The 26,097-nt window shown below is 47.9% G+C and overlaps 1 protein-coding gene across 1 annotated transcript in view; it reads right to left on the bottom strand.

The window, feature by feature from the left end:
* MYO5C (myosin VC) overlaps positions 1 to 26,097 on the bottom strand; it is a 92,734-nt gene that overhangs the window by 39,630 nt on the left and 27,007 nt on the right. The window contains exons 9-21 of the mRNA XM_072962408.1: positions 23,468 to 23,574; positions 20,144 to 20,409; positions 16,415 to 16,496; positions 14,090 to 14,230; positions 12,460 to 12,585; positions 9,154 to 9,237; positions 7,382 to 7,516; positions 6,879 to 6,976; positions 5,938 to 6,024; positions 5,370 to 5,481; positions 4,398 to 4,609; positions 2,107 to 2,272; positions 1,645 to 1,791 (exon numbers count right to left, since the gene is read on the bottom strand). Of these exons, the coding sequence (XP_072818509.1) occupies positions 1,645 to 1,791; positions 2,107 to 2,272; positions 4,398 to 4,609; positions 5,370 to 5,481; positions 5,938 to 6,024; positions 6,879 to 6,976; positions 7,382 to 7,516; positions 9,154 to 9,237; positions 12,460 to 12,585; positions 14,090 to 14,230; positions 16,415 to 16,496; positions 20,144 to 20,409; positions 23,468 to 23,574 (1,763 nt within the window). The remainder of the gene's footprint in view (positions 1 to 1,644; positions 1,792 to 2,106; positions 2,273 to 4,397; positions 4,610 to 5,369; positions 5,482 to 5,937; positions 6,025 to 6,878; positions 6,977 to 7,381; positions 7,517 to 9,153; positions 9,238 to 12,459; positions 12,586 to 14,089; positions 14,231 to 16,414; positions 16,497 to 20,143; positions 20,410 to 23,467; positions 23,575 to 26,097) is intronic.

Here is a 26,097-nt window from a genome sequence, read left to right as displayed (position 1 = left end):
GCTGAACTGTGTCCCCTCTGTCCCCCAAAATTCAAAGTCCTAATCCCCAGTACCTCAGAACATCACTGTACTGGAGAATTACATCTTAAAAGATGTAATTAAGGTAAAATGAGGTCGTATGGGTGGGCCCACTGGCTAATCTTGACCAGTGTCCTTGTAAGAAGAGATTAGGACCCAGACACACAGGCGGAAGATGATGTGAAGACCTAGGGAGAAGCCATGCGCAAGCCAGGGAGAGGCGCCTCAGAAGAAAACAACGCTGCCAACACCTTGATCTTGGACTTTCTGCCTCCAGCACTGTGAGAAAATAAATGCCTGTGGCTTAAGCTGCCCAGTCTGCACCGGCTTGTTATGGCAGCTGGAGTGCAAGAACACCTAGCATGGAGCTCAGGCCATGTGGGGACTCCCATGGGCCATGGCTGTTTTTCAGTGCTGTTCTGCGCAAGCTACACAACATGCAGGCCTGTGCACAACAGCACAAGGAGGGGAAACTGCATCAAAACCCCAAGTTTCTGGTTTGCACATTCATCCATTCACCAAGGACCCTACGGTACAGCTTAGGGTTAAGTTTAAAGTTTACTATAGGAGAAACTTGTTGTTATTTGAGGCAGATGCAGGAGTGAGTTTTTTAGATCTGTACCCTGCACACTCCACAGCCCTCCCCCACTGGCTGGAGGTAGAGGGAGTTTTTTCCTGCCAGTGGGAGTAGTATGAGGAATCTTCCCAAACTAGGCAGGGCTGCAGCTAAACCACACGGACCTTTAGGCAAGCTAGGAAAAGGCAACTCCTCTGGGCCAACGCACCTCTGAGGGAGCATGGCTTGGCGTGAACTTGGCATCTTTGTGCAAATTAGAAAAAGGCATTCCTGCTTCGAGGCAGTACAGCTTTTCACCAAGACATGTCGGCTGGCAAGTGAAGCCAGACTGGAATTCAGCCCCACCTGCTCTCTTGGGCGGATGCCCTTGTGCAGTGCAACCTATACAACCATACATCTCTGCCCTTTAGAGTGTGCTTCTGTTTCCCAGCTCAGGTTGTCCATGTACACGGTTGGAGTCTCTTCACATGGGCATTAATCTTAACAGTATCAATGAAAAAAATTAGTTTATCAACAGTCAATATAAAAAAGAAATAGAGAATTTTATTCAAGCCAATCTGAGGATTCTAACCCAGGAGACAGTCTTTCAGAAAGCTCTGAGGATTGTTCTACCTGTTAGAGGCCAAAGCAAAATTCTGTAAGTTTTTGAGACAAAAGGTTATATATCAAAGTAATTACACTGACAGTTTACACAGTCCAGCAAGGCAAGTAGTGGGTCATTGTGATTCCTTACTGGAATAAGGAAGAAATGTTATCTCTTAAGGAGCTACCTTGCTGGCACCAGGAAGAAATTGCTTTTTTGAGGAACGTGGTAAGTAGGCATTCCTGTGTCTTCTAAGGGGATCTAGTTAATGTACAAAGCAGATGCACAATACACACTAAAGGGGAGGGGATCGTGGCTCAAACAGCAGAGAACATTTTATGTTACATTTTTCTTGTCCTGCCTTAAAATAATTTCATTTCATCTAGAGCACAGCTAAGGAACTGGCCCAGCACAAAATAAATCTGCTAGAAAAATTAAATATGAAAGACGCATTCTGAATACCTACCTGATCTTCTAGCTTCTTCTGCAGACGCTGAACTCTGTAAGTAAGCTGAATGTTGAGCACGAATCGTCGGATATTCTGGAATCTGCGTCTGGCCAGCCATGCTCGGGCATACTTCTGAAGGATCACAGCCTTGTGTTGCTCCAGCATCTTTAAAACAAGATTTTGTGAAATGCTAACTGGATCGCCACTTTTTCTCATCAACCCCTCCACTGTGGGAGATGCAACTACCAAAGTAATTCCACAGGGTAAAACACCAGTTTTCTGTCATCAATCCACAGAGCCCTACTACCTAGAATTCTGAAACAATAACCAAATCCCACGTGTAGCTGACAGTTTCAAACTGACATTCACATCCCAGAACCCCCACTCCCTGCAATGTCTTCATGCAGAAAAACTGTCACAACTACTGTTAGTGAAAAATAGCCTGAGTTCTGGGAAACCTGAGTCCCAGGAAAGCCGCACCTTTCGATACCTCCTCCTCGCCAGGAATCCTCGAGTGTAGGCCTGGATGGTGATGGTGGCCACACGAATCAGCTGGTACAAATTGCGAACGAGATACCCACGACAGTACTTCTGAATGACTATGGCTGCCCACGCTTCTTTTAAGGTTCTGGCGGTAACAGCTCTCCTTGGTTAAAAGAAAGGTAGAGTAAATCTGTTATCCATGGGGCCCGGACTTCTACTCCAGATCGACTAGCTCACGAAGGGCTTTTTCACTAAGGCATATCAAATATTCTGCAAATCTACACAGTAAACTCTGTATGTGGTTTATGTTAATGGCGACTTAAGATCAGTGTCATTACCTCTCCTTCCCACCCTGATCTGAATGTGGATCTGCTCCAGGCACGAGACACCACATGGGAACTTTTACACCCTTCACATTCAGGCCCAGCAACCCACCATCACTCAAGTACCCACAGAGACTCTGACAACAGGACTGTACTTTGACACTGCACGTGTTCATTCCCCCGACATTCCTTCTTGTGGGAGATCACACTGGAGGCTCTCAAATCAGGATGGGGTGGGGGCTGGAAAACTACAGCCTGGGGGCCACATCTGCAGCCTCCCCACCTGCTATTGTCAAGTCTTGCTGGAATACAGCTTCACCTCTTATTCACACATGGCCCATGTCTGACTTCAGGCTACAAAGGCTGAGTTGAATGGTTGTGAGAGAAAATGCAGGACCCGCAAAGCCCAGAGTGTTTGGCCCTTACAGAAAAAGTTGGTTGACCCCTGTCTGAAGGACTGGAGGTGAAGACGAAGTTTTTACCTCCAGAGTTTCCTACCTCGTGAGTCAGACAGTCTTGGAAATGGTCAAGTAGGATAAGAGGAAAAACAGAACTACTAAAAGGTCTGTAAGAGAGATCTTACTGAACTACCATTCTGCACAGGAAGAGCTGACATGTGAGCCAGCCTTGATGAAAAAGTAGGATTTTTGAAGTCAGTGAAGGCTGGAAAAGGCACTTCAGGCTGAGGGCCTGGCGAAGGCATGGAAGCCTTAGCAGTGCCTGAAATAGAAAAAGAGAATTTGTCTGAAATCTTTGGAAGATAAGCTACGTGGAGCAAATTGGTAGTCCATGAGGTGAGAAAAATAGATGGGGACCATTTGTTGTTAAAATATATATATTTGTTGAACACCTACTAAATGACAGCCCCTGTGCTGGGTCCTAGATACAGATGCAGTGGGAACCAGGCAGGTGTGGTCTATGTCCTCATAGCACTTCCATTCTCATGTTTGCGTCTAGGCCCAGTGGGGCCCTGAACGACAGGTCAAAGGCTGAATGCTCTTCTGTTGGAAACAAGGGCTCTGGAGGCATTAAAGGCAGGAGCAGGGCCGTGGCTCACTCAGGCGCTGCTTTGGGAAGACGGGAGGGAAGGACAGCTGGAGGAGGGCTGTGCTGTAAGAGTGGGAGGAAAGCCACGATGAAGGCCTCATCCTGGGCAGGGCGCACAAATGGAATGAATGGGACAGACGCGGAGGCGAGCGCGGCGTCGACTGCCAGGCCCGGGAGACTGCTGCTGTGAACTGAACCAAGGGCCCGCGAGGGTGAGGCTGGCTGTGTGTGCGTGTTAAGATGATGGCTCTGGGGTGCCGGAAGGCAAGTCCAGATGGCCCTTGAACACCTGCCTCCTTGATCACCCTCACAGGGAAAGAAGGAGGGAGGCAGGGCAGACACAGAGAAGCACAGAGTGCTCTCCAGGAAGGAGCCCAGCATGGCTCTAGGGAGCACTGCAAACTGCAGGAGGGGCGAGGGGCGTGGCCGGCGGAACTGCCCTCTTCTCAGGCAGCCCCACCCAGGGGCTCAGGGCCTGCCGCCAGAGCCTTGCCAGGGCCCCCTCCGCACTGTCTGCACCCACCACCTGCACTGGTCAGCGGCTATCGATGGTGTGTTTACTCAGAGGCTTCAACTAGGACTCTGAGCATCTCAGGCGTTTTCAATTCCCGGGAACCAGGGGCACAGCCCCTCTAGCTGATCTCCCTGGGAATTCTGACCCTCTTCAGCAACACCCTGAGGGGCTTCCCTCTCTCCAGGGTCCTGGTTGTCACCTCTGCCACATGGGGACAGCAGGCAGAGGCAGCACTACCTGCTCCTGAGGACACACCGGCCTCAATGCTTGGGGCCGCCTCGGGGACCGCACTCACGCATGCACGCGCACGTCTGCGCCCAGGTCCCAGAAGAAAGGACGCCCGCCCCCTGGAGGTGCTCAGCGAAGAAAGTGCAGTCCCACACACTTTCTTGGTTCCAACATACCTCACGGTTTGCTGACCCCGGAAGTACCGCTGGATGACCAGGGCGGCTCCTCTCTCTCGGAGGAATTTTCTTCTCTGCAGCCAGCCACGGATGTGCTTTTGTATCACAACACAACCCTGCCTCAGTTTATCCAGCCGGAGTTTCTCTAAATAAGCCACTTGCCCTGCTCTGAAGAAAATTTTGGTTTTACCAAGCTGGTACTGATTAGAATCCTGGAAGAGAAAAATGACATAATCAGAAACAAATCTTTCAGATTTCCTACAGTTATTTGGGAATGAATGTGTAGAGATCCAAACACACCATAAACATTGTTATTTTGACATATCCGTTCTTTGACAACAATCATAAAAGTTCTGATCGTGACCTAGAAGTTCATATTGTCACTTGTTTGTTTAAAGCCTCTCTGGGGGAAGAAATGGGCTCGAGGCTGAGGTGTCTGTGGGGTGGGAAGGGGGACGTTGCTGATGATTCTCGGTGGGACCGCTGGGGACCTCCTGCCTCTTGTATGTGGTTTCCAGGGAAGAGCAGAAGCACCTGGAAAGGCTTGGTTTCCATCTCCATTTGGCTTCCCTTCACCACCCTTTTCCTGGTCATCCTAGCTGCCTCCCCACCTCGCTTCCACAACTCATGGCTCTAACTCCACACTGACTGCCACACTGGGAACTCCTGGCTTAGTGAACGTCTAGCTGACTGTAGCCTAGGCCCAGCCCACGGAAGCTCCCTAGGCTGTGGGAGGACACAGCAGGACAGGAGGACACAGTGGGGCTGGGGAGGCCAGAGTTCAAATTCGGTCCCTCTTGCTGTCAGGAGATGATGCCCCGGGAGTGGTTCTACTCTGGTCTCCAGAGCACACACATGCTAGGGGCACGTTTCCTTGCTTCTTAGGCATTCGTGACGGTCACAGCCCTGAGACAGAGGCAAAGGCACAGAAAGCGTGCGAGAGCCCACGGTCCCAGAAGGAGTGGGACTGACCTGGATGAGCCTGTGCAGGACCACCCTGCACACCTCCTGTTTGTCACTGAAGGACAGCTCCTGCTTGGTCATGAGGATCCCGTAGCGACTGTAGAACTCGATGTATGTCCACCTGGAAGGTCAGGGCGGACCTAATGAGTCGGGCTGGAGGGAGCGCGTGGTGTCTGCGGGCCCCATGGGCCTACCTGCCGTGGTGGGCGGGGTGGGGTCTGTCCTGGGGACAGACCCCGCTGCTCCCTGGGACACTGCCCAAACCTCACCTGAGCACAGCAGGTTCTTGATAATGCCCTGCTCTAGCAGTTGCCCTGCTCCCCCCGTCCTCCAGCTCCCTTTCGCAGGAGCACCGGGTGGGGGGCAGTGGGCCACCCTGACTAGTGCAGAGACAGCGGTGGGGTGGAGGGGCTGTGGCTGTCCCACATGCTGCCTGTTTATTGCCCTCTCTGGCCCTTATGAAAGCTTATGAATCTTACGAAAGTATCTGGCAGAAAACAGGGCAGCCCCTCCTCTGATTCTCAGCACAGACCTGAAGTTGGGCACTTTTTCCCCAACACAAGGACTGACAGCGTACCTGGAAGGGTAGCTCTGTGCGCTGATGCGAATCGTTTCTAAAACCCCGCAGGCTCGCAGCTGCTGAACGATTCTTTTGGAGTCAAACCTTAAAGAAGACAACGTGAGACTGTGTTAAGCCGTCATAACTGAGGCACAGGCCCATCAACAGTGTAGCAGGCCTGGCCCGACAGGGAGCTTCTGGGGAGCAGGGTCCACCTGTGTAATCCCCAGGCCAGGCACCCGGCAGAGACTTAGTAAATACATGCTGGAGGTCAAATGAAGACAGCACCTCTGTGGAACAGTTCAGAAAGCTACACTGATAACACAGAGAAAGAGAAGCAGATTCTGATGGAGGTGACACAAGAAGCCTGGTGGGGAAATGGATGAGTGTGGAAGAAATGTCCAAGCTCACCAGTCCTGGCGCCTACTGGAGGCTGGGTCCCCTTCACGAGACACCCACAGGTGGCCCTCTGGCTTAGGTCTGACCCTCTGGGGACCCAGAGACACAGTCACCACCTCCAGGACAGAGCTCCCCACTTAGGCACCTCTTGGCTCGAGTCAGCTAAGAGACTCCTGACTTCCACTCGTGGGTCTGGGTCTTTGCCTTGGGTCTCCAGAGAACAAGTCTAAGGGCTCATGCCATGTTTGAGGGCAAAACTTCAGATCCCGCTGTGGCCTTTTTCCTTCGAACACAAATTCTTACTGTCTAGGGAAATGTCCTGGCTTTTGCAGTTGCACAATCTTCAACTATAAACTAATTCTTTCAAATCTAGGCCCTCTGCTTAATCCTGGAGATGAGAGCTTAGCCAGAGGGGTTGTGCTAACATGATACGTAGAGGGTATGACTGTTTTGAATCATTTAAAAACCCAGAAACAGTAAACTTCAAGATAATGCTAAGCAAATTCTCCAGCATCATGACTTCCTCGGTGTTTCCCTGTCTGTTGCAGAAGAATACTTACTCAAAGGGCAATTTCTCATCATTTGGCTTGATGCAGCGGACGTAGTGGGGCGTGGTGGCATTGAGGGTCTCCATGAGCAAGTACAGGGAGCTGCGGAACTAAGAAACAAGGTCAGACAACAAATGGCATGCTGGAATTTAATGCTGAGATCAAGGTTAAAAAAAAAAAAAGGTCCAACCTTGGCAAGTTACTCAAGAAGAGGAAAAATTAACTTCTTCCATAAACATCTGAAAAGTTTCGTCTGGATTTATGAGCATGTCCCACTGTAGTGGACAGAGCCCTTCCCAAATAGACAAGGGCTTAATGAATCAGGTTACTGTGCAAACATGTGGTTTGCTCGGGTGTGCATGGCCTTAGAGGTTGAGGCACGATGAGCTCCGACTCTTCTTTGCATTTGTGTTAGATTTGAAGAAGCCCAGTGCGCATGTCCATGCCTGGAATGGGTCCCATCCACACCTGGCTCTCTGCCCTCAGCCCCCTCACCCTCACACACGTCTCGGTACCTTGCTTCCCACTGTGCTCCGGAAATGCTTGTTGTTTGACTTGATGACTGGCTTTGCAGATTTAACTGTGATTGCTGAACTGAATGGGGAAGAAGGAACTGGATTTTCTTGAAAAAAGCTGGCACAGAGATGAAACTGGAAGGAACAGAGAGGGTTTTCATGTCCAAGGTGCTCGCCCACAGCCCTCAGCTGATGCAATCAAGGAATGGTCACAACAATCCCATCTCAACCCGTGGGGGGTACAGAAACAATCTCGGCCGAATCTCAATTCCACAAGGGGGGTGTCCTCACTCGGGATGACTGGTGGCTTCTTTCCCAGGAAATGGGAGCAGGAAGGAAGCCATGTGAATGTCTATATGTGGGTATCACTCCAAGTGTCAGGAAGGTAGAAACATTTACTACTCCTACCTCTGTGCCACGGCTCATGTTGCTTCCGTACTTGGAATCTCCTCCCTCCTAACCCCACATTCTCATCCCCACAGATCCAAACCCTACCCATCATTCAAGGTTCTATTATAACATCCTCAGCCCCACCCCCTTCACAATACCTTCCCGGGTGCCGCAGCATGAATTAATCCCAACTTCCTCTGAGCTTTCTTAATTTTTTTTTAATCTGTAACTCTTTTAAGACACATTACTTCCTACCTTGCATCAGTTAATGTCTTATCTTCTCTCTTAGAGTAGATCTCATGTTTTTTTCCTTTAGATTAGACATTGAGAATCTCCTTCGGGGGAGAATTCCTGCCTGATGCATCCTTGCAGCCCCCGTGGAACAAGTGGACCTGAGATCCCCAGGCCTCTGACAGCTGGTGGGCTTAGTGGAGAGACCCATCTGTACTTCACTGCGACCTGTGTTCCTCTTCCAGACCGGACCCCAGGTAAGCTGGGGTGAGTGAACAACTGGAGAAGTAAGTCAACTAATTTTGGACACAATAGGAATACAGGCCATTTCTACAGTCAATTCTGTGTCATAAATTGGTTTTAATAACTGAAGTTGTCATGGCCTGTGATTTATTTGTGATTACTAGTGGAAGTGCTCAGGCTCATCTGGGAAACTGTCAAAATTTCAAAAGAAGGAAAATAAATATGACAATCAAATTGTCGCAAAAATGAAGGATTCTCAAATTGAAGAACTTGAATTCTTAAAATTCTTAAATTGGAGGAAATGTTTAAATAGGAAAAGAAAAAAGCCAGAAGTCACTCTTTGGAGGATACTTCCTCATGCAGAACCACGGATTCGAGGGGCTCACATGCATAGGGCAGCGCTCCGTCTTGCTTTGGTTTCCCTTGGGCACTCACTGAGCACTGCCTACCATTGCTGGCTTTCTTGTTTAAGGTATGTTGCTCCCTCTGGGATGTGAGCTCCAGGAGGGCAGGAACCCTGCCTGCCTTGGGCACTGATGTATCCCCAGAATCTAGGACAGTGCTTGGCACATGGTCGGTGCTGTATAAGTATTTGAGAGTGAATGAATAAATTGTGAATTACGATTCTTTAAGTGATCATATTAGCTGTCCCTCTCCTCTGTCACCTGCATGTTCGTTTTCTGATTTTGTATATAGTGGACATCTGCACCTTTTCAGAAGCTAGAAACATATTTTAGTGCCAATTCTAAAATAGTCACTTCTTTTGTCACTTTTTTTTTGTATAGAGGAGCTATAACTTGCCACTACAAGACAATTAACACGCACACACTTGTCACTCTCTCCTGATATACATCGAGATCCACGTCAAGTACATAATGAATAACATTACCGATCAGGACTTCACAAACCTTGCTTGCTCTCAGAATTTCAACCAGCATGTCATACACGGTGTCTCTGTTCTTCTCAAGGAAACCTTCACATTTATACTCTACCTATGCAAAGAAAGGAATTCATTATTTCCAAAGAGGCAAAAGCAGATAGTATCTAAGTACCACAGGTTTCTTTTCTTTTTAAAGAAAGATTAATGGAGGGGCTGTAAAGGCAATGTTTTAAAAACAGATTCTGTTTCCATTTATCACAGCAACCAAACTACGGAAGCTCAGAAAGCTGGGACTATGTCATCTGACGGAAAGCCCCAGGCTCTCCCACTGCCTAGACTTCCCACCGGCCACTGGCTGCTGATCCCCCTGCACTCACCTGTTAGTTCTATCCAGCCACAGGTGACCAGTCAACCTGTGCAGTTAATATAAGGAAATCTGACCCAGGGCTCCCTCTGCCTTTGAAGCCACCAGGACAAGGAAGAAAGTTCAGTGGTGTCCCTTGGTTCAAACAGAAATGTCTTCCTTAATCAGCATTAATGTGGCAGAAAGGAAAGAAAAACAGACCAGCTGACCACACAGATTTCCAAGGCCACAATACCCTTAGAGTTAGGTTTAGAGTGGGTCAGTGTTTGCCCTGTTTGAATTTGACTTAGAAAAACCCTCCATGCAGGCCTTTCTGATTTATAAGGCTTTCTGAATTCCTTAAACAACAACACATTCATGGTGGCTGCTTAAACATTCAAATCTCTGGGTAGTTACAAAGCTACAGTCATCAAAACAGTATGGTACTGGCACAAAAACAGACACATAGATCAATGAGAGAGCCCAGAAATGGACCCTCATTTTTATGGGCAATTAATCTATGACAAAGTTGGCAAGAATGTACAACAGGGAAAAGATAGCCTCTTCAGTACATGGTGCTGGGAAAACTGACTGCTACATGCAAAAGAATCAAACTGGACCACTCTCACACCATACACAAAAATAAATTCAAAATGGATTAAAGATTTAAACGTAAGGCCTGAAATCGTAAAACTCTAAAAGAAAACACAGGCAGTGTGCTCTTTGACATCGGTCTTAGTAACACTTTTTTGGATATGTCTCTGCAGGCAAGGGAAACAAAAGCAAAGATAAACAAATGGGACAACACTGAAAGCTTCTACACAGCAAAGGAAACTATCAACAAAATGAAAAGGCCACCTATTAAATGGGAAAAGTTTTTTGCAAATGATATATCTGATAAGGGGTTAATATCCAAAATATACCAAGAACTCATGTAACTCAACATCAAAAAGAAAAAATAACTCTACTAAAAAAATGGTCAGAGGATCTGAATAGACATTTGTTTAAAAGACGATATACAGATGGCCAACGGGCACATGAAAAGATGCTCAACATTGCTAATCAACAGAGAAACGCAAATCAAAACCACAATGAGATACCACCTCACAACTGTCAGAATGGCCATCATAAAAAAGGCAACAAATAGCAAGTGTGGACGAGGAAGTGGAGAAAAGGAAACCTTTGTGCACTGATGAGATTGTGAATGGGTACAGCCACCATGGAAAATGGTATGAAGATTCCTCAAAAACTTAAAAACAGAACTACAATATGATTCAGCAGTTCCACTCCTGGGTATTTATCCGAAGGAAACAGAAACACAAATGAGAAGATATGTATCTATAGGCATCTGTACTGCATCCCACTGCAGCATTATTTACAACAGCCAAGTCTCTGGACTGTGTATTTTAATACATGATATATATTCTTCACAAAATTAAAAAATAAAAAATTGTAAGCAAACAGGCTGTCAGAGGTGCTGGAATCTGGAGGCAGAGAGGGCGTTCAGAGATTCCTGAGCAAGGACTCTGCTTTGTCCCCTGGGTAGGAAAGTGTCCTTACTAGGGCAGAGTTCGGGCTAAGAACCAGGAACACTGGCTGTCTGTAAACATGCCTTTGTGAATAAAGCACATGGATTGCTGTCCGGATTCTTCCAAGCTTGTGTGTGAGGCTCTGGTATGAATGAGCAAAGGTGAAAAAAATACAGAGTTTTTCTGATCCTGGGAGGTTGTTTGCAGGGACAGTGTCACAGGCGGCTGAGTGCCTCTGCTGGGGGCCCTGGGGATACAGCTGACTTGCTGTATCTACGCACAGCTGTCTCACTTTCAAAACAATTTTATTTCCTCGGCAAATGAAATTGAGGACCTAAGCTAACTGTACAGGGTGTGTGGTTTCTCCCCACCAACCCACAGTCCACACAACATGCTGCATTGTTAGCCCTTTTAGGAGGGACTTCTTGGAAGTGCCAGGTGACAAGAGTTAAATGTACAGAAACTCTGTACTAGAGGGATGGTCTCTTGAAGTAAATCCCATGTGTGCTTTGCATGAAGTCTCATCCTTTTCTCTCTTTTCCCCATGAGGTCACAACTGTGAAATTATGAAGGACAACTAGAAAATATAACTTGATATATCATCCTTCATTTCACGTGCATCTTTTCAGGAACCTATCTGAGAAACTCTGAGCACTGAGAGGCAGTCACGTTAAACAGCGCTCCTCTAGCCCACAAAGGTTATTACCGCTGTCCAGCTGGTTGTCCCCTCCCCTGCCCACTCAGGGACTCAGGCACAACCAGAGACTCTAACCCACAGCACCAGCCTCTAGGACAGTCAAGCACAGGCTGTCCCCATGACCCCCAGGCACTGGCCAGGCCACTGGAGTAACAGCCGACTGGACAATGGCACAGAGGGCAGGAGTTCCTTACGGAAGGAAAACAAGATGAGAAGCATATTTAGGGCAGGTGGTTATGGTGATTTTTATTTTTTCCTTTCATTTCCTAAGCTTTCTATAATGTGATTTTTTTAAAATAAATTTTTATTAAAGTAACATTTTTTCATAAAAAATAGACAGATAAAGAAGAAAATAAAGATCACCTAGAAAACCCATCATCTTGAGTCAACCTATGTTACCAATGTCATAAATACATTATGACAATAAAAAAGGAAAGCGTTAAAAAAAAGACATACCTTTCAATGTAGGAAACAACTATGCTGTCTTGATTATAATAATTTCATAGAGAAAATAAACTGATAAAAGATTAGTGAATTTACAATAAATTCAAAATCAGAAATGAGGTCCACTGGCAACACGTTTATCTTTAAAGCAGTACAACTGAAACTCATGGACTTTGTGATAAAAACAAATTAAGAATTGTTACACACACACACACACGCACGTATCCTTCATCAAAACTACATGCTAAGTGTGGCAATCCCACCAGCAAAGTCCCGGCCTGCCTGCTCCTCCCAGGAAGACGGCACTGGTCCAGACTTTACCTTATCAGCAAAGTGCTGGATGATAAAGGATGTGTTTGACATTCTGGGTTTTTCAAACAAAGAGTTCTTGTTGACAAAATTATTATACAGCTTTTGAAGCCAGTTTTCGTCAGTTCCATGCGGTAACTGGAAGAGAAAAGCAAACCAAGTAGCAAGTAGGAAAACTAGAGATGAAAGATTAACAGAAGCGGGGAAATGCGCTAATTCTAGGAAACCAAGATGAGCTCCCACCTCGGAGGGGGTTGCGCTAGATCTGAGGCTCCTTTCTAAAAAGCAGCTCTAGGCATAAATGTGTCCTTGATCTTAACATTCTTTAGAGTGATATTTAAACGGACGTATCAGTGCCTTTTTAGAAGAACAAGATACTATTGACAAAAAAGAAACGGTTGTATAATAATGTAAAAATGAAGGGTTTTATTTCTGCAAATTTGGCAGTATTTTAGTTTTTCTTCTCAAAGAAGTCCAAAGGTTCAGGAAAAGGTAGCATGGACTCCATTAGGTGAACATGGTTTTTATTCTCAGTTGAACAGGGGAAGATTGGAACCCAAACGTAGTCCTCCCCATCCTCTGCCTCAGGAAAATAGTTTTTCTTTTACTTCACTGCCTCATTAATAACTACCTCCTTGAACTAAGACCTTACCTACTCAAACTAAGCTAGTTGCAAAACTTGTTCTTGACATTGGTGATTTTGAAGCCATCAATTACATTCAGCCTGAATTCACATCTAATACCCCACTGCGTCCAAATGACTCCTGTATACGTCTTTGTGACACTGGTCACCCAGGGAATGTCTCTGTAGAGGGGGTACAAATATGGCCTAGAGGCTACTTGGCCTCTGCACCCTTCCCCCAGTAGATCACTCCAGATGTACGGCCCTGATGCCTGCCTTCAATCTCACATCACTGCAGGGGCTGAAGCACAGGCGGCACCAGAAAGGACAATTTGTGAGAAGAAACATGGGATTGAGAACTCTAGGGAGAAAGCCCCCGGAAGTCTTCAACATAATTATTTTGAGGGGGAACCGATAAATCTTTGGACAAGAAATAAGATACATGTTTAAACATCAAAATATAACCTTTAAACCAAAAAATGAATACTGTCCTGGGGACTGTTTTTTCCTGTGGCCCCACGGGGGACACTGCTAGGCTGACTCACTGTGAAGTTGCTCCTCCCAGAAGGTAATAATAATACTAGGAAAATTCCTAGAGACTCTTTTCTCAGTTTTATGATGTTGATTTTCAGCTGCACCTCCTGATGGGTGACTCATAGAATCAGGAAGTAAAACAAAACTCAGTTCTTGTTAGTTATGAACAACTGGCGTGCGGCCACCTGCTGCTTCCATGTCCACTCCATATATATATCTCTGGGGACAGCTTCAAAGGGCTCCTCCCTGCTGGGCGTGACCTAAGAGGTCATGCATGTCACCCAGGGGTGGGCTACACAGGCTGAAGGTGGGAGGTTCACCCAGCTCCCTGAGGTTCCTGCTATGGACTGCTGTCCCAGCATTAATATCCAACCAGTTGATAACACATCTGGAATTTACATGTACATTAAAAAAATCCATTTTGCAATACATTCATCTATGACTACTCCAAAGTTGAAAAAAATCCCAATTATTTAAAAAAGTTACCAAGCATTCTTCATCCAGTAACTCCAAAATACCCATTTTTGCTTCAATCAAGTCAATGACTGGTTGATTGTCATAGAAATCTATCAGAGTCCAAGGGATATCTTCCTTCATGTATTCTTCTTGTTCAAGTTTAAAGACGTGCTAGGAATCCAAAAGTTAATACAGAAAGAAAGAGAATATGAGTATATGAGTGTGTTTCTGAAGAAGAGGTCATAAGTATTTGGACAATGTAGACCATGACTAATCTGTAACGTTTACGTAAGACCCTGAGGTTCACGCCACCCCCTTGCCTGTGATCAACGCTGCTGAGGTCCTAACGTGGGTCTAGCTGTCATCTTCCTGCTCAGACTGAGTGGGTCCCCACATCCTGGGGTGTAAGGCCTGGCCAGTCTGCCACCTCCAGCACCCAGGGTGGTTCTGGCGCCCCTCTCTGTTCACAGCCACAGCCACTGTCCAAGGCAGACCCAACCTCTTTGGGTGGGAGCCAGCCTGCCCCAGAATGCTGGCTATAGGGCCCGTGTGAGAAGCCAACAACATGGAGAGCTTTGTTCACTGCTTGTCTGGGCCATGAGGGTGTCAGGGAGACTTCCCAGAGGGCTGACTCAGGTTCATCCTGGCCGTAGGTGGCAGGAGGGGCAGGGGCTGTGAGGAGAAAGGCTCCCACAGGAGAATCTCAGCGGGAACTGCAAGGAAGCCCAACAAGTGGTGGTTGAGAACCAACGGGCACCTGCACAGGCCAGAGGAAGAGAGCGCCCCAGAGTAATAGGGGTGGCGTGGGGGGCGATTGGACGAGACTGCAAAGGATGGCAGAGGGGAGATCGCATCAGCCCTCTGTCCCCCGGCCCCAGAGAACCTCGGTCCTGTGGCCTTTTCTTAGGGGCAGTGAGGATCCATGGAGTTCACGAGGAGACCTGGGTTCAGGAAAGATAACTCGGTCTGGATGTGGGGATGGTTTTGAAGAGGGCAAGACTAGAGGCAGAAAGCCGAGTCAGGACCCAGCCCAGTGTTCTGAGGTGGCCGGGCACTGTGGGAGGAAGATGAGCAGGAGCGAAGAGGTTGGGATGAACATTAGGCTCAAGACACTGGGTCAGTGGCGATGCATTAACCACAAAAAGGAGTGTAGAGGGTAAGGAGGCTAAGAGGGGAAGGTGGTGCTTTGTCACTGTTCATCTCCCTGAGGTTGCCCAGGTGCAGGGTCTAGCAATGGCCCGATTTATGGGACAGGTGCTTGGAGAGATGGGCCCACTAGGGCTTTTATGCTGGTATTTTTAACATATCACGCCTCCCAGGAGGATCTGCACATTGATAGATTACTCAAAAAAAAAAGGAAAAAGGAAAAAGGAGGAGGATGAAGTAGAAGAGGAGGAAAAGTAGAATTAAAAAAAAAAAGAAAAAACGGAATTGCAAACTTTGATATGTATTTGGGGTGGTGGGTAGTGTCTTGTAAATGTATTATTTGAGGTTGAGTCCTGAGAGGGCCAGGATCTGCAGATACAGTTTGACTTCAGGTGAGTTATGCTGCATATCCACTTGGAATAAACCTTAGTTTCAGTTACTAAATGCTAAACTTTCAGGGAATCCTTGAGAATGCTAACAGAATAGAAATTCACAATGGGATGAAATCTAACGCTTACACATGGATTAATTCTGGAGCAAGAAATAGGAAAGCAAAGAAACATTTGCTGCATATGAGTCAATGTTAGGTCTTCTCTTCACCAGAATATTAGGCAGATCCTACTAACCCATTTTCAAAACAGAGAAACTGAGGCTCAAAGAGCCGAAGGTCCCAGAGAAAGGAGGTAGCAGAGCTGAGATTCAAACCCAGTTCAGTCTGAACACAAGCCCATGCTCTCCCTGATGTCACACCATCTTCTCCTCAGGGTCTGTGTGGGAGGAGCTGAATTTCAAAAGACAGGCAAGGAGTTGTCCAGGTGGAGATGAAGGGATGGGGAAAGGACAGGGCAGGTGGGTGACAGCAGAGAGAGAAGCAGGTGCAGATACCACAAGGACAGGAGCCTTGGGGAAACTAAGTCATCTGGTCTGGCTGCAGGGGGGGTCTGTATCCAAGAATGGCAGGTGCTGAACTGAAATGGAAAAGTTGGCAAGTGGCTCCACAAAGATGAAATAGGATGGGAAGTTGCAGTTTCAAGATAACGGCCACAAGATGGTGCAGTGACCCAGCATGTAACTCCTTTAATAACTGGGAGGTTTGAAGAGGGAAGGAGCCAGACCGCCTCTCTCTGTGTAAACACACACACACACACACACACATACACACACACACACACACCCCAATACTTTGAAGAAGGCAGAAAAGTCACCTACCAGGTTGAACTGCTGTTGCAGCTTTTCGTTAGCGTAATTAATGCAAAACTGTTCAAAGCTGTTCACATCAAAGGTTTCAAAACTGAAATACAGTTTAAGTAAGTTAAGACATAACTTGAAGGACTCACACATTTGTTTATATTTAGTATTTTTTGACAAACTTCATAGCTTAAAAGTTTTCTGTTTTCTACAAGTCTTAAATATGCCTCAAAGCTTCTGGTTTAAACATCCCAGCAGTTTACAAATCACCTTTTTTTCAGGCTGCCCCCAGAAGGAATCTGGTGTGTACAAACACCCACCTGAGGCAGGCGTTAAAACAGGCACATCACATTACGGCATATCATTTAATCCACACAACACTGACATCAGCGTTATTATCCTCACTTTATAGATGAGGAAATAAGACTCCGAGAAGTTAAGAAATTTGCCTGAGGTCACAGAGCAGTGTCAGACTCAGCTGCCAGCCCACCTGACTGTAACACCTAGGCTTTTGGTGAAAAGGCACTGCTGTTTCCTGTTCCCCCACTCTGCTGAAGTCAGAGGCAGCACAGTTTTGCCTCCCCCAGGGGTGCTTTCATAGTCCTTGGAGGAAAAGAGGAAGGCCATCTAATACCCATAGCCCAGCAGACCCCATCAGGTCCAGGGCAGACACGCCCCACCTTCATTTTCAGACTTTCAGTGGCTGCCTCTGGAGTTGCAAACCCACAAGCTGAGATGAGGCTGGCAGGTGACAGTATGGGGAGCAGGCTGAACTATGCAGAGCCCGTGATAACCAGGACTGCCCTGCAAGGCAGCTGCTACTCAGCTGCAGCCAACTGTGGCCATGGATTCATGCCGGTCAGGATATGAGATCACCTGATTCCCAAGAGAATCCAGAAACCTGGACCCTACATGAATTACCCTGCTCTGTGAAACATGCTGTGGGCTGGATAAAACTGGGGCACCAAATTCCCCACCTGCCAGGAGGAAGCTGAGGGCTTCCCTCACCTCACCCTAACACAGCCCTGGGTGGAGGGCTGCTGGGACCCCGCTGCTCCACACGAGGGCAGAAGAGAGGCTGACCATCGCAGAGTGGTGCCAAACACATAGTCTGACCCCAGCTCTTGGTGCCTCTAAAACCTTGGTTCTTAGCCATTCTAATCTGAGAAGTTCCTGCCAAACCCAACCATGGGTCCCCTGGGAGTCTCACTTGATGGAGCCCGTGTGGCTCCATTCAGAATTCCTGGGGGGCAGGTTAAAGGCCGGGACTATCCTCCAAGCAGCTCCAGTCTGACTTGGAGCAGAAACAGGACCCACAGTCCTGACAGCCCTGTTCCACACGGTTGGGCCATGGCTGCGCCAGGAGGAGAGTCAAGAGGGCCTCATCGTGCTTTGCAGCCCACAGCCAAGGCCAAAGGCCGGACTCCCCAGAGCAGGGGCAGACTGTCAGGCATCAATGACTATTTTCCTGTTCACATCTGAACAATGCTTATTGTTCTTAAAATGACTACACGATTTCTTCCACCTGACCTTTGTAATAACCCGCGAGAGAGGCCCCATCGTACAGACACAGAAACTGAGGTTTGGAGAGGTTTTGTGACTTTCTGACAGCCACACAACAGGTATGGTGTGGTGCCCACTCCCAGGGGTCTGACTCCCAGCTCTGGCCCTTCCAACTCTGGGTCCAGAACAGAGACGTCTTGCTGGATGGGGAACCACAGCCTTCATGTTTTTCTGAGCTGAACTCTCAAGGCTCACTGCTTCAGCTTTTAATGGCCTTCACCATGGCACCTTTTCCTTTGAGGCTGCCTTATTTCCAGATCACCCGGAGCTCAGGTCTCCCAACAGTCACAGGTGTGCGAGGATGAGGGCTAGCCTGGCCCTGAGAAAGGCGTGAAAGGATTCACCCTAGATAGTAGCAATCTTACTTAAAGAGGAACGCTTATTTTTTTGTAGGGGTACAGTGAATTCGTGGGTGTCAGTAAGCATGTTACTTTTATCATTTCCAAGGAGGAATTTAATATTAAAATTAAAACTTTAAATATACTCTAACAAGTTCTTACGAATTTACTGTTACTCCTGTCTCAGGTTTGCCCACTTAGCAAAAAATTCAAATTCCTCATTACATGGTTTGTCGACCTTGTGGATCTGATGCCTGCCTGCCATTCTCCTGAATCACTGCCCCTTGTTCTCAGCCACTCTCCTCTCTATCTCATGCCTGTTAACCCCTAGCACATCCATCTGCTTATTCCCCTGGAATCATCCCAGTTTCTAATTAGCTGCTTGCCTCCGCCACTAAAATTTAAGTCCCAAAAGTGCAGGGGCCATGTGTCTATTCTGTTCACCAATCACACCTGACACAATTTCTGGCACACGAGTATTTTTCTTAAATGAAATAATCTCAAAATGAAGGGCTGTTTATTTTAAAGACATTTTAAAAGCACAGGAAATAACAGAATAATGTAGCAATCACATATTTCCACCACAATGAAAGAAATTATTGTTAAGCAGGAATATTCCCTTTTGAAAGTCTCCTTAAATGATTACTGGCTGCCCAAATCTTTTTTTTTTTTTTTCAGAATGAACAAGGTAAATAATTTACTAGACTATTGGCAGTGCCTCACTATTTTATAGCTGTTGACATACACTATTAACTGGGAGTCATATGTAGCTTAGAACCTAAGTTACGCAAAGTCACTCCCCTGAGGCACCGTCTCACGTAACAGCCATGGGAAAAGCTGACTCTGTTTACGGGCAGAAGTTCCAGGCCGCCAGCCCACCCAGCAGCAGCAGCAGCAGGCCAGCTGGCCGGTCTCCTCTGTGTGGGGAGGGGAGGGGAGGTTGAGCTGCTTTTCCCAGAGTGTCAAGGGATACCCCCCAATCCGGGTAGAATACCCCGCGATGCCTTCCGTGGGACCATCTACCCCTCCTTCCCCTGAGAAACCAGGGTTGGTCCTGGGAGCCTGGGAGGGTGGGTAACCTGAGGCCAGCTGCTAAGGAACAAAAGCCTGAGTGCTAACCCCTCAGGGCCCGCCTCTGCGCCCGCCCTCACTCACTCTCTCTGGCTATTCCACAAGCATCTTTGGCACGTGTCTGACCTGGGACTTAGAAAAGGACTGAACCAAGAGGAGAAGGAAGGAAAAAACTCCAGTGTGGGAACTCGGTCTCCCAAATGAATCAGAATTCTTGGAGATTGGGGCAAACACACAAACCTTACTATCCAAGAATAGAAGAGGATGTAGGTGTGAGGAAGTTCTTGGTAAAAGGCCTGGGTTTGAGTTTACCTCTGGCCCTGTTAAGCATGAGCATGGGGCAGGACCTCTGGGGCTGTCATTTCCACCCTATGAAATGGGAAAGGTGTGTCAGAGCTCCACACCTCATGGGGCCTCTACAGGGAAACAGAAGTGGGTGAGAGCTCGTATAGCTCTGGGTTCTCCCACCAGCAGAGCACCCATGAATGAGTCTTCAAAGCCTTAACTGTTCCATTCTGTAAAATGGGGATAATTATAAGGTTGTTTCAGAAATGAGAAAGTGCATGGAAACCACTCAGCATGGTGGCTGGCCATTATTAATTTAGAATTCACTGAATGCACTCTCAATAAAAGACACTGTAGCTTCAGGGACGATATTTAACATCCATATATGCTGATCGTGTGAAAAACAAAGGGGCAACCAGAATAAAATGATCTAAAACTAACAGGCATTCGACATTTAAACGAGGAAAGACAGGCTCACGGAAGAGAATCTTACCCATAAATGTCCAAAACACCAATAAAAGTGTGCTGCTTGCCTGAAAACTGCAAGGCTTGATTAATTCTCTCCACGATGAAGTCAAACAGGTGCGCGTAGATCTTTTTGGCCAGTGCATCCCTGGCGTTGGCAGCCTGGGGCCTGGTCATAGGCTTCACCACCGTCTCCGAGGCTGTGATGATCTTGCGATTGCAGAGCCACTGAGCCACTTTGTCACCCTCCAGGCCCAGGAGCTCACAGAACACCTTCAGGTGACTGTCGTCCTCCTTTGAAAGATAAAAAAGCACAAGGGCCTCCCGGTCATCTAAACTGGCACCAGCCTGTCCAGCTAGGCCCCGCAGCCCCGGCATGACCAGGCCTCAAGAGACAAGAGCCAGGCCCCGGAGGGAAGCCAGGGGGCCGGCAGGGGCCCCGAACCTGAACCTGGTCCTTGCACCTGGTCCTTGGCAGGGCACCCCTATTCTGATGCCAGGCCGTCCTGGGCTGTGTCCCACCTGGACTTTCGCTCTGGCCAAACAATGCAGTGATTTAAGCCACAGAAGCAATCCGTCCTCAACTCCTGTGCATGTGGACACAGCCTTGGGGCCTCTCTCTTTCCTCTGCATCACACCCCAGCCACCGGTGAGAGGGTGCACTCACCCTATCCCTCCTTGTGTGGTCAGGGTTTGCCCGGGGGTCTGGCCCAGGAGAGAGCTGGGTGTCCTTGTCAGAGAGGACCTAGTGGGCTCCCTGGGCTGAGGCAGCTTCCCAGCCGACGTGAGGGCTGTGGAGGAGGACTTTTCCTGGACATACGAAGTGAACCTTGTTTCTCTTCCCAGCCTGGGCATGAGACTGCCTCAATGGCCAATGGACAGGGGAGGTCTGCTCCCTCTGTCTTCAGGCAGCATGGGCAATGGGCCCTTGTCCCTAGGCAAGAAGATACGAGCCCATGAGTCTGAGCACTGTCATTCCTCCCAGGCAGGGGAACTTCCGGGCAAGCTCACCTGTAGACACTGTCTCAGCCGGTTGGGAAAACCATGCGATGACTGCATTTAAAAAGCATTGGACTGTGGTGGAATGAACAATCTAAAAAGTCCTGCTGCCTCCCTGCTGCCCACCCACACCCCTTCTGACCAGGATCACAATAACATGAAGCGTATCTCCGATGTGCTCGGCACTCACTGGGGAGGGCGCTGGCAGAGCCACTGGCTTCTTTCCTTCTAAGCAGGAACCAAACATTCTCAGCCAGAACCATGCAGCTACAGATGCAGCGACAGGGGGGAATGCAAAGGGCAGCAATTTTTAAAAAGTAAGATGGCTTCATCCAGATTGAGTTTGCCCAATATTTCGAGTTCCTGATGCAAATGAATGAAAGTTACAGGACTGGTCATTTTCTACAAAAGTTTGGCATCTCTCTCTCTCTTTTTTTTTTTTTTTGGTAGAACTTGTCTCCTAAGATTGACTTTTAGACAAAGGACTTTTAGTCTATCAATTTTAACTCCTCCTTCAAAATATGACCTTCACAACAAACTTCATGGGACAGAGTCCAAAGCAGGGGTGCTTGCCGGGAGGAAGTCATGCATTTAGCCTTTGAGAGTGTGAGAAGGAAAAGCGCAGAAGCCTGTTTCTGAGGTAAATAAGCAAGGACCACAGCAACACCCACTCCATGCATGTCCCCACCCCAGGCCTGCCATCACCTCTCCCCCAACTCCCCAGTCTTTGTGAAATGACTGGCTTTGGGAGGACTGGATATCGGTGGAGGTGGGGTGCTTACTGTGAGAGTTTGGGAAGAGGAAGGAGAATGACTTCCTGGTCACAGGGCAACAGGCCTGAGCCACAAAAAAAAAAGCATGTTCCACTTCTGCTCAGTGCTCTTCCCCCTTAAACTGCAGGTACCAGAGCTGAGAAAGGACCAGGTGTACAAAATTAACAATTATTCCCATCAGTTGTTTTGGGGAACAGGAACACAGACATTGTTACGGACTGTTTCAGTTATACGGGAAAAAATTCATATGTTGAACCCCTAACCCCCAAAGTGACAGCGTTTGGAAGTGGGGCCCTTGGGAGGTAACTAGGTTTAGATAAGCTCATGCGGATGGGGCCCCCATGATGGGATTAGTGTCCTCATAAGAGGAGAAGGGACCAGAGCCCGCTCTCTCTCTCTGACACTTGAGGTCACAGCAAGAAGGCAGCTGTCTACAAGCCAGGAAGGGGGCCCTGGCCAAGAACTCAAGCATGCTGGCACCTCGATCTTGGACTTTCCAGCCTCCAGGACTGTGCGAAAATAAATTTCTGTCATCAAGCCACCCAGTCTGTGGTGTTTTGTTATGGCAGCCGCAGTTGGCTAAGACACACGTGTTAATCCAAAGCTTCAATGGTCAGGAGATTTTGCATTTCACAGAAACATCTTTTAACTGTATGATTGTCCTCTTAACATGGACAATGTTGAGGATAACCAAACCCCACACCAAGATTCACCACCATAATGTTTGTTGCCAAAGAGACATACACATAAACTTATCTTGTATACACTAAATAAAGAAAGCCCTCGCAAAACTTACATGGGAATCTATTTCCAGAGAGGAAGCCGGCACCTTTGGTGTTTGATTCAGGCACATGTCAAGAGGTAGGAGGTGTCCTTTCTGCTTAAAACTGTCCAATACCCGAAAGGTCCTACATGATCTGCACCCCCCCACACACATTTTCTGGCCTCATCTACCACCCCTCCTTGCACTCACTCCTCTTTGCACTTACCAACCTTTCTGCTATTTTCCCACTAACACTTCCTGCCTAAGGGCCTTTGCACTTGCTGTTTTGTCAACTTAGAATGTTCTTCCTCCAGATAAAGACACAATTCACTCCCTTACCAAACTAGAAAGGCTTTCTCTGAACGCCCTACACAAAAGGCACAGCCCATCCCCACCTCTGCTTTATTTTCCCTTTTCATGGCTACTGCCATCTGTAGCTGTTCATTGTGTCTCCTTCCCTCCACCTCCCTCCCCCAGATCATAAGCTTCAGGAAAGCCTTCGTTTTGTTCATTGCTGTTTCTCCACAGCCTACAACAGTGTCTGGCATACAGTAGGTGCTCAGTAAAAATCTGCTGAATAAAAGAAAAACAGAGAATACCCCTTCCCCCTTCTCTACTGCTGCAAAGGGGAAGAAGCTTTACTCTTTGAAGGTAACCCATGGAAACCCCCACCTTCCTGGTTCCTGTTAAACTGGTCTCCCAGGAGCCCCAGTGTGCCTGGTGCTGAGATGGCTAAGATGCAAAGGCAGGATGACCAAGCGAGGGTCTGCTGATGACCCTCCCGTCGCAGGAAGGGCAAAACAAATACACATCTTACACTGACTGTGGATCTCTCGTTGCCCATGGCTGTGATCTGCACGTTGCCCAAATGTAGGATGGCTGCCAGGATCTTAAAAACATCCATCTGAAAATCTTCCTTGAAACCTGTAAAAAAAATTTTTTTCCCAAATTAGGAATACTGCACTTCTCCTCTGGCTTCATCACCAGCAAGATAAGCACCTGAATCCCTTTAAGACTCTCTGGCAACATCAGTGCCAGGAGCTGGGACAGGGAATGGGGGACAGGGAGAATCTGGCTCTCTGTCTTTCTAGTTTGACGTGTGCACACACAATGTGAACTTATGACCCACCAGCTTTTCCTTTTGCTGCGGCTGCTAGGAAGTTCAACACAAAAATTAGTATCTGAGTAGCCATTTCACGTCAGGTTCCTGGGAGAATCGCCTCTCCTTTGTTCTGTGTGCTGTGCTTTCTTGGTTGTTAATGTTTTATATTTTTCCCTTTTGCTCATAAGCGCCCTGAATTCTTTTCATGGTGGATGCTGGAAGGATGCCATCGCCCTCCAGCTCTGCATTGTGCTCTCTGCCCCAGGCAGCTGGCCTGTCTGGACTGAGGCCATGGGCTCTCATGCTCTCTGGCCTCAGAGGGGTTTAACCATAGGGGACCTTGGCAGGAGATCAGAAAGCAGGAGACAGGTGCTGGGTGTGTCGTCCCAGCTCTTTCCCTACAAAGTTGCCTCAGGCTGGCTGTGTTGCTGGCTGACAGAAGGTCACTGCTCCTGGTCTGGGTCTGACTTTCCCTGACCCTCCTTTCAGGCTCCAGTAACACCATGTGCCAACAGCTCTGCTGCTGTCCCCCGGTCCTCCGGCTCCCTGTAGCCCCCAAAGCCCTATCCACACCTTTGTAGTTGCTCCCTCCGTAAATAAACCCTCCTCCTTTTATCCCATTTGAATGTGCCCCATGTTTCCCTTCGGGAGCCAGACTGATGTATGTGGATTATCACTCATGAAGATATAATATATGTGGCACCATGAGGGGATTAGCACATTTCCTGAAGCCAAAACCAAACCAAACCGGCTGCGAGGAAGGACTTGGTGTCCTACCCCCATAAATCACAAAGGAGGAGCTGCCAGTCAGGAGCAGGGCTGGGCTAGGAGCGGGGTGGATGGGGACAAGCGCCAGGTGGTGTTAAGGACACTGCAGTAAGTCCGGGAGCTTAAAGACAGTGCAGACGGTAGGGCAGGTTCACCCCCGCCCAGGCTCCCGGTCCACACCAGAGAGGCAACTGGAGTGGAGGCCTGAGAGTCCCTGCAAGCAGAGGAGCAGCAGGCCCTAAACGCCCCGTGAGAGCCCCTGCGGCCGCCTGCTCCTTCTCAACCGAGGACAATTGGAATCTTTCAAAAGCAGTGAGGGCATGTTCTTAAATAATTCCAAGACCTACTTCAAAGATCACACAAAACCAAAGTCACAAGTGATTTCAAACCAAAGTTATACAGACGCTTCCAGCTCAGTCTGAGTCCAGGCATATGCACCCTTCCATTCGGAGCAAACACCTTCATCTGAAGGACAGATGACAGCAACAGAAATAAACCGCTGGGCGCCACCGTGATAAATGGCAGGTAAGTGTGAGGAGGAAAAAAAGCAACTACGAATACAAAGTTTGGGAATCTGCCTCTGACATCCCTGCTCTCTGCATGACCCATTACTGACTCCGTGCTGTCCAGAACCGACAAAAGTGAAGTAACAGCTTCAAAGCGATGATCTCAAGTAAAGAATGTAAGAGCTTAAGTAATTATCTTTAGGGAGATAAAATCACTGCAGAAGAACTGCTGGCCCGAGTTAGATTTCAATGAGTAACACAATGGTCAAGTCCCTCCAGCCTGAGGTCCAGGAGAGGCCTGACTGTTTCCAGGGTGTTCTTTCTGCGATCTTAATGGCCAAGCGAAGATCAAAGGATGAATCAAATGAGAGTCAGCTGAAGAACAAAGGAAATGAACTCTTGATCAAAATACGTCCCATTCTGCTTCCTCAGGGGGTAACTTGTGACCAGCAAAAGCACCTATGATGCTGTGATGTCGTGATTTACACTAAGAAATACATACTTCGTCAAATTTCTAGCACAGAACTACTGAAACCCTAGGACTTCCTAAGTGGTCAGAGAGATTAAGGTGCCTTTTGTTAATGAGGTGATTCTGAAATGCCCTAGGTCATGTGAGGATGGGAGGTGGTTGCCAGGGGAACCAGCCCTGTGATCGGGAGCTGGAACTTTCAGGCTCCCCCCTTGACCTCCAGGGAGCAGAGAGGGGCTAGAAATCGAACTGCCAATGGCCAATGATTTAATCAACTGTGCCTACATAATGAAGTCTTCATAAACCCACAAAAGGACAGGGCTTGGAAAGCTGCCAGGTTGGTGAACACGTGGGGACTGGGGAGAGTGACACACTCAGGCAGCATGGAAGCTCCGTGCCCCTTCCCACATACCTTGCCCCGTGTATCCCTTCCAACCGGCTGCTCCTGAGCTATACCCTTTTACAAAAAATGGTGATCTAGTAAGGAAAATGCTTCTCTTGAGTTCTGTGAGCTGCTCTAGCAACTTAATTGAACCCAAGGAGGTGGTTGTCGGAACCTCTGATTTGCAGTCATCTGGTCAGAAGCACAAGTAACAACCTGG

The sequence above is a fragment of the Vicugna pacos genome, chromosome 6, assembly GCF_048564905.1.
Source record: "Vicugna pacos chromosome 6, VicPac4, whole genome shotgun sequence".
Classification (NCBI taxonomy): domain Eukaryota; kingdom Metazoa; phylum Chordata; class Mammalia; order Artiodactyla; family Camelidae; genus Vicugna; species Vicugna pacos.
This window is presented reverse-complemented; position numbering and strand designations above follow the sequence as displayed.